Consider the following 13,923-nt stretch of genomic DNA (forward strand, 5'->3'; position numbering starts at 1 on the left):
CTGAGAAGAAGGGTCCTGCCACCTAGAGCCTGAATGCATGTAGCCACCGTCAGAGCAAGTGTCTGACCAGCAGCAGCCCTGCAGTACAGCCAGGACTTGAGATGGAGATCTGGGATGTGTGAAGAACAGACTGTGAACTTCCCTTACATTCCAGAGATGCTGGTTGTGATGTCCCTGTGCCACAAAGCGGGGTTATGCATTTTCTTTTTACCTTTCCCATTTTTTCCTTATTTTTTAAAATAGATTGCTGTTTAATAAATTGTATTTGCTTTGAACTGTATGTAATGATCCAGGGCCAGGGAAGTGTCCGGTGTGGACAGAGCACCCCGGAGCGGGGACAGCCTAGCCCCTGCCCCAAGTGACCATAACAAAGTTGGGGGGCGAGCCCCCAGGAATCCTGGGCCCAGACTTGTTGGGGTTTCAAGGACTTTGTCACACTGGAGAGTGGAAGAGGAGCCCTTTCGCTAGCCCATTGCACTGGGGTAGCGTATAAGCCAGGGAAGTTCCCCACAATAGCAGGACCATTCCCCTGCTTACACTTACATTACATTTAAGGTTTTTCAGTCTAAAATCCACTACTGGAATCCTAATGATTTGGCCACCCACTCTCCTTGAAAGCGGCATCATACCTGAAACCAGCAATAGCAAGCCCTGGGGTGAAATCAAGGGCAAAACGCCCATTGCTTTCCGTGGGGCTCGGATTTCCGTGGGGCTCTGAGGGATTGTAAATTGGGGCCTCACCCCCTTGGAAACCTGTCCATTGCTGATACAGGGGGCCGTGTGAGGAATTCAGGTCAGGGACGGATTAAGAACATCCCCTCAAGCTGGGGCATGAGACTAGACTGTGTGTCCAACCCGGGACCCCTCCCAAACTACCCACGCTCCGCCTGAGCCGGGAAAGGAGCCAGCATTTGCCTCCTCTCCTCCTACAACCCTGCGGTGACGGGAAGTTGTCCTCTGAGCTCCCCTTTGCCCTGGATTCCCCACGCTACCGTCACTGTGACACCACAATGAGGCCGGCACGGGCAGGGCGCTGGCCTCCGCACCTGGGCTGGGAGTGGCTGAGGGAGGTGCGGGCCGGTGCAGCGCCGGGCGGGGGCCGGGGTGAGGCTGTGAGGAGACGCTGCGCCCCGCACTCGATGAGGGAGAGCCCAGAGGCATGGGGGAGCCCGTGATGGTACCAGCCCGGGAGCCCTGCCGCGCAGGTCAGTCACACCCGCCCGGGGGCTGTAGCTTGGGAGCGGGGGGCAGCGAAGGGCCGAGAGGGGCTGGGGTGTCTCTGGCTGGTGGCCCGGGGAGGAGGGCGCGCCCGGGTAGCACTGGCCTGAGGGAGGGCAAAGGGGCACCCCGAGCGGGCAGATGGCTGGGGAGGCGGCGGGCGGTCTCGGGAGAGAGCAGCCTGTGGGGAGGCGAGGGCGGACAGCCGGGAAGAGGCGCTGCTGGCGGAGTGGGGCCCGCCCTGGAAGCTGAATCTTCACAGCAGGAGCGTATTGGCGCTGGTGCGACTTTCCTGGCAATAGAACAGCCAGCAAATGTAGTGGGGCGGATTGAGAAAGATCCTGTCTCTAGGGCAGCACCTACCCAGGCTGAGCTCTGTTCTACGAAGTTGGTGTAGCATTGATTTCACTGTAGCTGTTACATTCAGCAAGCAGGGCATACCACCAGATGATACAGCCTGTGCTCACAGGAGTTACATTGATGCAAAAACTGTGTGTGGAGAAATCAAGAGTAGCTAACTTGAGGCATACCTAGCTCTCAGCTGTTTTTACAGTAGTCACATAATTTAAACAGAGTACACACAGAGAGAGAGAGAGCGCAGTAGTTAGCATCCTAGGTCTCTGATCCTGAGTGGGATTTTTGGTTGCTGCTGCTGCTGCAAAACAATCATAAATACATCAAAGTGAAGTTCTTCCCTGAAAGATGACTGTAAGAATGTCACTTTCACAAATCTGCTCTCTGTATATTAAAGCAATGAGAGGGTGACCTTGTCTATTGGCACAATTGACATGAGAGTGGGTGAAAGTAGCTACTGATACAGTACAATTTCTACAAATATTGAACATATAACTTTATTTAATATCTTAGGGCCTGATCTTACTATCTTTGGACCAAGCTCCCAAAACTTCTGGAGGAGAGAATTATTTTACTGAACTAAAATTTATTTAATAGGCTCTGCTGTATTGGGCAGTAACTTAGTAGCTGGATAAAGCTGACCAAGTCAAGGGTATTCTGCTTCTTTCTTATCTCACCCTTGGGGTTGCCATTTAAAACTTTTTTATAAAAGTTAGCCCATTACAAGATGTCAACATCAATGTTTCATTATATCAGAGCTGCATGTGTTTAGTAACTAGTATGGAGGGAAGGATCCTGTACTGATACTGCCATAGGATGTTAGGCCACACTACCTCTGAAAGAAAGTTGGAACTATTTTTTGAAGCTCTTTAAAAGTCCTGGGTTGGGCTTTGTACTCTTCATAAACACTACAGTATTTCAGCCTTATTCCCTGAACAAATGTTTCTTTAAACTGGCTTTTTAGCTTCAGCTTTTTTTCCTATTAAAAAAAGAGTAGTCCTGTTTGCCCTGCAATGTCCAAATATTATAACCCCCCTCCTTTTTTTTTTTTACATAAAACAAGATGGTAAAGGAAGGAGTTGCATCACTTTTCTTGATCAAACATCAAGTAAGGTTGAGTGGTTCCAAATGAATTGTGTCAACCAACGTGAAAATAGCCAGAATTCAGGGCCCTTGTCACTAAGGGAGAAATAAAATGGGGGGAGAGCAGAAGTGAAAGATGATTTCACAGAGGATCCATCTCATCAAAGGTTGAACTGTGTAAGAATACTCACTAATTTGAGGGTCCTGTGGTATCTGCATAGTGAAATGAGTGAGGACTTGTGCTGTGAAAAGGTTAGATGGATTTCTTTGCATATTTGAAGGTGACCACTGAAGTTGCAGGAGAAGAGGGAATTTGGGTTTGTACCCTACTTTTTCTACAATGTGTAAAAAGAGGCTTGCAAGATGTGTAGTAGTGATTTTAAAATAATGATAAAAAAAACCCTTAAAAGTATCAGAAATGCCAATCTATACTTCTCGTCTTGTAGGAGAACATATTGGATGACCCAGGGGTATGACTACACTAGAGCTGGAAGGTATGAATTCCATCTTGAGGAGATATACCTAGGCTCACTGTGATCAAGCTAGTATGCCAAAAACAGAGCATAGCTGCAGTAGTATCTGCAGCAGGAGGAGCTTGCTGCTCTAAGTTCATACCTATCTGAGATGCTAGGCATCTGCTTGAGGTGGCTAGCCTCACCCACCACTCATGCCACTGCAGCTGCACTCAATGGGTTTAAATTGCAGCAAGGGCAGTTTCAGGCTGGACATTAGAAAAAGCTTCTTAAATGTATTGGTAGTTAAGCACTGGAATGAAATACCTAAAGAGGTTGTGGAAATCTGTCTTTGAAGATTTTTAGGAATAGGTTAGCCAAACATCTGACAGGGATGGTCTAGAGAATACTTAGTCCTGCCTCAGTTCAGGGGCCTGGATTAGATGAGCTATGGAGACCTCTTCCAGTCCTACATTTCTATGATTCTGTGCCGTTACACAATTGTACAACTCGTCCAATCTGTAAGACCAGACAATAGAAAACTGGACACTACTACATAGAAAGAACATGTTAGGGTCAGGGTAACAGTAATAAAGTAGGAGAAGATGTATTTGAATGGGAGTAGAACACCGGGGAGGGAAGGGAAAAAAGGACAAGATTAGTGGAATGGAGGTCTGGCATTTTTTAACTATTAGATACATTTGGATTTTTAAAAATGTTGAAAAAGTATGGGGTCTACAGTGATAAGATATTCTTTGTTTGGTTGCTAACTCAGACCAAATACCTTACTCCAAATACCACTGTTCTATTCTTGTGCATAAGCCCACTCTTCCATTTTATGTAAAATCATGTGCTTGGTGATCATTGCAGCCCTCAAGAACCAGATTCTTTCTGGTGGAGTTAAACACAGGTTAGCAGGTAAATAACCTGGGATATGATTTTCAGTTGAGGTTTGGCTGCTGAAGCCAAGCACCGTTTTATTTTTTATGGCTTCCTCTTTCCACAGCTTCCTGACAGTTGAAAAGTTGTCTAGCATATGCATCAGGGTTCCTCTTTCTCTGTTACAGTGCCAGCAAAGATCAGAGGATAAAGTCTTGTGCAACCTCTGTGGCATCCATACACTTTGAATAAAAATCTTTTGCTGGGTCAAGCATAGTTGGAAATCCACACAAACATTTTTAATATGTGGAATAAAAAGTGAGATAGTATAGAAAGATTTTTTTTTAAATGCCTTAGTTCTTCAAACAATTGCATGTGTCCATTACATGTGCATGTCTCACGGAGGTCGCTGTGCCTGCAGCCTAATTTTCCTGGTGTTCTGAGCCAAGGGAATAAAAGGGCAGAGCAGTTCTGCCCATCCTTCAGTTCCTTCTTACTGTCAGTGGTCAAAGCATGCTGTGAGGTCACTCCTTATGTGACTAAACCATTACAGTTAGTTGTTGCTAGTAGTACTTAGAAAGAAAAGGGGATCCAAGGACCCAAAATGAATAACACTTTCTTCTTTCCTACCTATTGTTCTGACTGTCAATAATCAGTGGACTTCAGGCTCTGCCCAGCAGTGGAGCCTATCCCAAAGTCCCTTGGTTTCAAACCCTGCTCCAGGTGTCACAAGCTGATGCTTGTGAGTGACCCTCATTCCCACTGCCTGAACTGGTTGGGTGAGGGTCACATCATGCATAAGTGTTTGATTTGTAAGGGCTTCAAGACAAGAACTAAGGAGCAAAATGAAGAACACCTCAGGTACATCTTCAAGGAGGTCTGGCATCAGAACCCCCTCAGTCAGTTAGAGTTCCTCTTCCTCCATAAGCCTGCAACCTGTGAAGAAATTGATTAGCCTCTTGGTAGAGTCCTCACTGAGCGATCAGACTGATAATGCCTTGCTGAGGCTATCGCGTGTGGTGTACATGTTTGCTTCCTGACTGGGGCCTGCTGTACTGCCAGCAACTTCAGGTCTGGTAGCATTTCCATTGTGCCTGCTGCCAACTCAGAGGCCAATGGTAACTATTCCAACTCAGTGCATGGTACTGATAGCCAAGAACTCCTTGATGTTGCTGCCAGTACTGCAATAAGTCACAGTCCTAATCTCTGATGATGACACTCTGTACCATTCCCCTTGGGCCTTTGGAGTATTCCTACTTCTTCTCAGAGTATGATGTGGCTGTGATGCTGGTGGTGATCAGGTGCCAGTTCATGCCAAGGCCCCTAGGCTTCATCTGAACACTGGCCAGTACATAGCTGGAAACCAGTCTGACTCACCTGTGTGTTAGTATTAATAAAATAAGCATTAGATTTATAAAAATATGTTTGGTATTTACAAAATGCTTGTAGGATGCTGCATATATTAACCTCACTTAATATATGTACCCAGGTAATAAGATTCTATTAAGTGTTAGAGGTTTACAGTGCAAATGGTATAACTTTCCAAACAGGAAAGCAGCATTAATTAATGTAAAGACTGGCTTTCTAGAGAAGGTGTTAGGCCTTGCACACAGAAAAAGTTCATTGAAGTGAAATGAGCCATTGTGAAAAAAAGAACACTTTGTTGATTGCTCCCCCCCACACCCATGTGAAAGACATGCATGAGGACTCATCCCATCATCTTGAACTCTGTGGAGAGGGAATAAAAATCCCTGTCAAGAAGAAACTGGGTCTCTATGCTGCTTGGGCTTGGAGCTGGCAAGATTTTTAAGCATAAGTAAGGGATCCCCAGCTGCTTAGCCTGAGTTAGCCTTAAATGACATATAGCAGGATAAGGGGGTCTCAGACCCATTTTGGACCTTTGAATCTTGAACAAGTACATGAAGCCATTATGGTTCTGTATGGTTTCCCTCACAACTGCTATCCCTTTGTTAGATCTGGGGAGATTGAAATGCTGCCCTCGACTTGAGGGATGTGTATTTCCATTTGTTGATCCACCTAAGCCACAGAACCTTTCTAAAGTTTATTAGAGAATGAGACCATTTCCAGCTGACAGTCTACCCTCTGGCCTATCATCCACACAGAAGGTTTTTGTCAATTGTGTGACAGCCAACTTCCCACTGGTACTTCCTGGTATACGTTTGTTGATGTGGGGTCACTCCCATCAGCATATGGAGGAAGTTATCCAAACATGGTCTATTTACATGCTTAGGACTGGAGGTAAACAAAGAGAAATTGATCTTTGCACCTCATAGAGAAAAGAATTTATTGGGGCAGTCCTGAATTCAACCCTAACCAAGGCTTTTCTAGTGCTACCAAGGTTACTATCTATACAAGGCCTCTGTGCATCCTTCAAGGGACATCCCCAAACCTCAGTGAAGAACTGCCTCAGGATCCTGGGGCCTATGGCAGTGTGCACTTATGGAACTCCTTGCCTGTATGCCAGGCTGCATCTCAGAGGTTATGGATGTGGCTCAAGTCAATGTAGCCCGTCAGGTACATCACCAGGACAGACTAGTATGTATCCAAGACAGGGTCCTATTATCCCTGAATTGGTGGATGAACCAAGATAGTGTTTGCAGGTGGGGTCCCCTTCTCCCCACCCTTTCCCCCATGATTTAGGTAGCAGAGGCTTCAGTCATGGGGTGGGAAGTGTATCAGAGATCTGCAAGCTCGAGTCTTGTCCACTCAGGAGGCTGGCTGTATATAAACATTTTTTGATTACAGGCAATTGTCACAGTGCACCGTCAGTTTCTATCTCATGTACTTCCTGGATACCAACAAGACAGCAAGTTGGGGAGAGAGCAGGGGTGCCAGCAGGCAGTCAGGCTTTGGCACTTCTGTATCTGGAAATCCCTGATTCTCATCAGACCTACTGGTAGTTCAAAATTGATTAGTGGACCTGCTGAGCAGGTTACTCAGCTTGGATCATGAATGCTGTCTCAACATGCAGGGGCAGCTCTAGGCATTTTGCCACCCCAGGCACAGCAGGCAGGTTGCCTTTGGCAACTTGCCTGCGGAGGATCCGCTGGTCCTGCAGCTTCGGCGGACCACTGAAGCCGCGGGACCAGCGGATCCTCCGCAGGCATGTCACCGAAGGCAGCCAGCGTGCCTGCCGCCCTCACGGCGACCAGCAGAGCGCCCCCAGTGGCTTGCTGCCCCAAGCACGCACTTGGCGTGCTGGTGTCTGGAGCCGCCCCTGTCAACATGGCTGTTCAAAGATCAGTACTTCATGTAGGGGGGAGTCCCGAGAGTGGACTTATTTGCAAACCCCTTAGAATAGGAAATACCCTCTTTTCTCTTCTAGGGCAGCCATAACCCCAGATCCATCTTGGAAACGTTTCTCTTCTTCTGAGACAGGAGCCTGCTATATGCCTACCATTCAGTGTTGCTGATTCCCAAGATCATTTTTGAGCTGAAGCAAGAGGAAGGCAAAATGATATTCATTGCACCAGCATGGGCAAGGCAGCTGTAGTTCTCAGACTTGCACAAAAAGTCAATCAGGAAACTTTGACTCCTGCCTTTAGTCAAAGGCCTCATATTGCAGAATCACTAGCTGGTGTTGTACCTGAACCTTTAGTGACTACACCTCACAGCCTGGTTCCTCAGTGGATAAAACCAGAAGAGGCTCGCTGCTCAGAGGCGGTCCAGAGTGTTTTGCTTAATAGTGGGAAACAAGAGCTACTTATCTTTAATAAGTGGAAGCGTTTCTCTGAGAGGCTAGCCATGTGATGTCTCTTATTCATTCTACGATTCAAAAGATCTTGGACTATTTGTTACATTTCAAAGAGTCAAGTTTGATAGCTTCATTAAAGTGCATCTGGCTGCAATTTCAGCATTTCTCCCCTATATTACAGCAGGACTGTATTCTCTATTCCTAGGACTACCAAGTTCCTAAATGGCCTAAAAAGTCTGTTCCCACCTATCAGAGACCCTACTTCATAGTGGGATTTGAAGATAGTGTTCTCAGCCCTTATGGGTCCCCTTTTCAAGCCACTAGTCTCCTATTCATTGTTACACCTCTCAGAGCAAAGGTGGCTTTTTTAACAGCCATCACCTCTTCCAGGACAATAGGAGACCTCTGTGCCCTGATGTCATAGGGTCCACTTACCACTAGGAGTGCTTCCTCCTGGCCTCTCCAGAGGTTAGCTCCTTCCAGATCTGAGGCACCCTTCTGTTGCTCACTGCACATATCACTACCACTCTCTCTGCAACTCAGGTATTCCCTCTGTATCATGACTTGGCCCTCCAGCCAAATCACTATGGGTGTTTCCTCCTCCCAGAGTATCAAAGTCTTTCCTCACTAGCAGTCTCTGGCAGTCTTTCCTTTCATTGCCCCTGTGGTGCCACTTCCCCAGTGACTGGCAGGAGAATCTAGGCCCACCCTCTACTTCAGGTTCCAGCTCAGGGACCCTCTAGTCAGCAGCCAAGTTCTGTTCCCTCCTAGACCTTACTGCCTTTTTCCCTGAGCCCTTTCTTTACCATCTGGTTCTCCTACCCTCTCTGGGTTTGCTGGCCTCTCAACTCTCTCCTCCCAGGGAGTAACTGTAGGCTACCTCCCTGTAAAGCCCCAAACATTTCTCCTGTCTCCTAAGAAGTGGCACACCCTTCTGTATCATCAGCTTCCTGCATTTAGAACCCCAGCCCAACTCATTCCTCCTCAGCTGTGCTCCCTCATTCAGTCAAGGGATTACTTAAACCACCTGATCCCCTCAGCTGTGGCCTGTCTGCTTAATTGGCCCTGTCCTTCTTAGTCTACATTGGCGTAGGCAACCTATGGCACGTGTGCTGAAGACGGTACGCAAGCTGATTTTCAGTGGCACTCACACGGTCTGGGTCCTGGCCACCGGTCCAAGGGGCTCTGCATTTTAATTTAATTTTAAGTGAAGTTCTTTAAACATTTTAAAAACCATATTCACTTTACATACAACAATAGTTTAGTTATATATATTACAGACTTATAGAAAGAGATCTTCCAAAAACGTTACAATGTATTACCAGTACGCGAAACCTTAAATTAGAATGAATAAATGAAGACTCAGCACACCACTTCTGAAAGATTGCTGACCCCTGGTCTACATTAACCCCTTCAGGGCAAGTGGACACCCCATCACACTTGCTAACAGATTCTCCATACACTGTTTGGTTTTTTTTAAACAGGGCATTAGGCCACACCATAAATTTCTGTCCAAAGTGCATCAGATTTCTGCCTCAACGAGTAAGTATATTACTGGTCTTCTTTCCAAAACCACATGGTTATAAAGATCAACAAAAGCTCCACACTTTGGATGTTCACTGAGCCACAGGCCACTTATCTAGATAGAATAGCCGTTTTGCGTCATTTCACAGCTGCTTGTCTCCTAAGTAGAAAGAATGATAGGGAATCCTGGAACAGCACAATGACTGTCTATGTGGATCACCACAGTAATGTCATGTGCTACAAGATGAAGGGCATTGCACCTCCTGAAAAGCACTCTGTACTTTCACCCATTGTACTTTCAGCCATAGCACACTCAGCCACCACAGTGTTTGTGAGAAATGTCCCTGTTGTGAACATCTGCAGAGTGGCACTATCGTCTTCAGTGTATGCTTGTGCTAAACATTATGCATTTATCACTGCATCAAGAGAAGATGCAACTGTAGGGAAAGCAGTCCTGTAGTCCCTCTTCTGATGAGACTCCTAGCCCCACTTCTATTGGAAACTGCTTGGGTGTTATCTACTGTGATGGACATATGCAATCACTCAAAGAATTAAAAATGGTTACTCACCTCTCCATAATTGTTTTCTTTGAGATGAGTTGCATATATCGATTATATGACCCACCCTCCTTCCCCAATGCATGAGAGTTTTTCATCTAAGAGTCTGGTAGGAAGGTACTGAGGGATGGGCAAAGTAGCTCTGTCCCTTTCTACCTTCAGGTTTGAGAACAAGGGACACCAACGCACAGGCGTAGCCATCCCTGTGGGTACTGCTAGGGAAAATTCTCTGGCACGAGTGCACAAGACATGCACACGTAGTGTAATGGACAAATGCAACACATTCCTAGGAACAATTAAGAGAGCTGACAAACCATTTCTTCTTCAACTTTGTTCCACTCTCTCCCACTTTTTTTTTCCTGCCCTCATTGCTGCTCTTGTAGTAGTTTTAACAGTTTCCTTCTTTGACTTGACTGGCTTGGATGTACAGTGCTTACTGAGGCTGTGCTTCCCTTTACTGATAAAGAATGCCACTTCTGCTGATTGATATCAACCCACTGACTCTACTAAAAATGTTCTGACTTTCTTTACCTCCCAGCTGATCAATGTCTTTTTTTTTCTTAATTCAAAATAAAGAGCATTTTTCTTCAGTGGCTTTTACTTTTTTCCATACAGCGTGTTCAAAGCTGTGGATCAAAATCCAGATAGCAAAAGGACCTGCCCAGCAGCATTTGTTGGTTAGCTACTGTATGTAGTTGTGAAACTGAATATTAAGAACCCAATCCTGAAAACCAGTGGTTTTCAACCTTTTTTCATTTGTGGACCCTTAAAAATTTTTGAATGGAAGTGTGGACCCCTTTGGAAATCTTAGACATAGTCTGCGGACTCCCAGGGGTCTGTGAACCACAGGTTGAAAAACACTGCTTTAAACACTAATACTCAATGCTCAACTTTACATGGAGTGCCCACATGTGTAAGCGTCTAGGATTGGGATCTAAATTTATATTCACTTCTCACAGTGGCACTAAACCTTTAGTCTCGCATTGTTTTATGATTGTCATCACTTTCAACTCAACTAATATAAACATTACCTGTATCTGAATAAACAGATCCTGGCAGTATACCTGACCTGTACAAAGTACAATAAACAATTGTACGTGGCAGTTAGCAATCCATTTCCTGTACGTATAGGAAAAGGCTCCAAGAATGGATGAAAGGATAGAGAAATAGGAAAATAAACTTTTGTATGTGGGCAAATGAGACCCCTCTCCTGAGTTATCTACCTCTTTAGACTCATAGACTTTAAGGTCAGAAGGGACCATTATGATCATCTAGTCTGACTTCCTGCGCAATGCAGGCCACAGAATCTCACCCATCCACTTCTATAACAAACACCTAACCTATGTCTGAGTTATTGAAGTCCTCAAATTGTGGTTTGAAGATCTCAAGCTGCAGAGAATCCTCCAGCAAGTGACCTGTGACCCATGCTGCAGAGAAAAGCGAAAAACCTCCAGGGCCTCTGCCAATCTGCCCTGGAGGAAAATTCCTTCCTGACCCCAAATATGGCGATCAGTTAAACCCTGAGTATGTGAGCAAGACTCACCAGCCAGCACCCAGAAAAGAATTCTCTGTAGTAACTCAGATCCCATCCCATCTAACATCCCATCACGGACTACTGGGCATACTTACCTGCTGATAATCAAAGATCAGTTTCCAAATTAATTGCCAAAATTAGATTATCCCATCAGACCATCCCCTCCATAAACTTATCAAGCTTAGTCTTAAAGCCAGATATGTCTTTTGCTCCCACTACTCCCCTTGGAAGGCTGTTCCAGAACTTCACTCCTCTAATGGTTAGAAACCTTCGTCTAATTTCAAGTCTAAACTTCCTAGTGTCCAGTTTATATCCATTTGTTCTTGTGTCCACATTGGTACTAAGCTTAAATAATTCCTCTCCCTCCCTAATATTTATCCCTCTGATATATTTATAAAGAGCAATCATATCCCTCCTCAACCTTCTTTTGGTTAGGCTAAACAAGCCAAGCTCTTTGAGTCTCCTTTCATAAGACAGGTTTTCCATTCCTCGGATCATCCTAGTAGCCCGTCTCTGAACCTGTTCCAGTTTGAATTCATCCTTCTTAAACATGGGAGACCAGAACTGCACACAGTATTCCAAATAGGTCTCACCAGTACCTTGTATAATGGTACTAACACCTCCTTATCTTTGCTGGAAATACATTGCCTGATGCATCCTAAAACTGCATTAGCTTTTTTAATGGCCGTATCACATTGACAGCTCATAGTCATCCTGTGATGAACCAATACTCCGAGATCCTTCTCCTCCCCTGTTACTTCCAACTGATGTGTCCCCAATTTATAACTAAAATTCTTATTATTAATCCCTAAATGCATGACCTTGCACTTTTCACTGTTAAATTTCATCCTATTACTATTACTCCAGTTTACAAGGTCATCCAGATCTTTCTGTAGGATATCCCAGTCCTTCTCTGTGTTAGCAATACCTCCTAGCTTTGTGTCATCCGCAAACTTTATTAGCATATTCCCACTTTTTGTGCCAAGGTCAGTAATAAAAAGATTGGTCCCAAAACCGATGCCTGTGGAACTCCACTAGTAACCTCCTTCCAGCCTGACAGTTCACCTTTCAGTATGACCTGTTGTAGTCTCCCCTTTAACCAGTTCCTTATCCACCTTTCAATTTTCATATTGATCCCCATCTTTTCCAATTTAACTAATAATTCCCAATGTGGAACCATATCAAATGCCTTACTGAAATCTTTCTCACCTTACAGGGATTTTACAAGTTTTATTTAAAAAAAGTATCTATCCTGTTATTTTCACTTAATCTATTTCTACATTTGTTTTTTAAACTTGTTTTTTTTAAATAATCATGTTAATATCAGCACAAGTAAGTCATGTTACAATTAGCTCTAACAAGTAATCTTGCAAGTTGTAACATTCTTTTCCAATGGCTGAATTTTAATTTGTTATCTGTAAGATGATGGAATATATTTTGTTTTTTTCCAAATTTCCTCTCTTACTTGTGATGTTATTCTAGTTTGATTTCCTTTTTCCATTTAGGCAAGCTAGGCATCAAACTGGTCATGTAAATCTAAATCCTGTTTTCTGAACATAGGATTGTTAAATAACATTAATAAGGCTATTTTAATATGTTTAAACTCTACCAGCTTCTAATCAACAAGCAAATCTGATACACAAATTTCTGTTCAATTGATTTTAAAATTAAATAGTTAAATCCACAGACTTCAGGGTGGGTTGGCTTAAAAGAAAAAAAAAAGTCCTGATCTAGCCCAATTTGATGTTATGTTTCAAGAGGAGGGACATGCTATTAATGATTCATAGTTTAAGGACAGAAGGGACCATTAGACCATCTAGTCTGGACTATACATCACAGGGCATTAAATTTCACTCCGTCACCCAGTACTGAGCCTGAAGCCTTGTTTGGCTAAAGTATAGCGTATATTAGGCTAAAGCATATCTTCCAGAAAGGCATTCAGTCTTGATTAGAAGACATCAAGAGATGCATAATCCACCACTTCCCTTGGTAGTTTGTTCCAATACTTAATCCTCCTCACTGCTAAAAATTTGGGCCAAATTTCTTGTTTTAATTCCTCTGGCTTCATCTTCCAGCCATTGATTGTGTCTTTCTCTTCTAGATTAAAGTGACCTTTAGTACCCAGTATTTTCTCCCCATGTTGGTACTTATGGACTGTAATCAACTCATTTCTCAATCTTCTTTATGGTAAACAGAACAGAACGAGCTCTTTAAGTCTCTCCCAATAAGGCATATTGAATCATTTGGGTGGCTCTTTTCTACACTATCTCTAATTTTTCAACCTCCTTTTTAAAATGTGTACACCAGGGCCCAGATCCATAGAAGGACTTAAGCATTACAACACTGAGTGTCGCAGCACTTAACTTTTAGACACCTAAAAATTCACAGGAATAACACTGCAATTCACAAAGCCTGAATTAAGCAGGCAGTCTCCCTATAAGTGGAGGGGGAGAGGCAGGCATGTTACAGTGTATGTACTCAATGAGTGGCAGGAAGTCTGAGTCTGGGTCAAGTCAGGCTTGTGCTACCACACTGAAATAGCTGTGTAAACATTGCAGTTTGGGCTCTGAAGCCTCTGTAGAAGGGATTTGAACAGGGATCTGCCTG

At 44.3% G+C, this 13,923-nt stretch overlaps 1 protein-coding gene across 1 annotated transcript in view; it reads left to right on the forward strand.

Moving 5' to 3' along the window:
• Positions 1-1,116: 1,116 nt before the first annotated feature.
• The window catches only part of NIPAL1 (NIPA like domain containing 1), a 48,280-nt gene continuing 35,473 nt past the window's right edge, over positions 1,117-13,923 (forward strand). Inside the window, exon 1 of the mRNA XM_030565491.1 lies at positions 1,117-1,205. Coding sequence (XP_030421351.1) covers positions 1,160-1,205 — 46 coding nt within the window. The 5' untranslated portion in view covers positions 1,117-1,159. The remainder of the gene's footprint in view (positions 1,206-13,923) is intronic.

This window comes from Gopherus evgoodei, chromosome 5 (genome assembly GCF_007399415.2).
Source record: "Gopherus evgoodei ecotype Sinaloan lineage chromosome 5, rGopEvg1_v1.p, whole genome shotgun sequence".
Classification (NCBI taxonomy): Eukaryota; Metazoa; Chordata; order Testudines; family Testudinidae; genus Gopherus; species Gopherus evgoodei.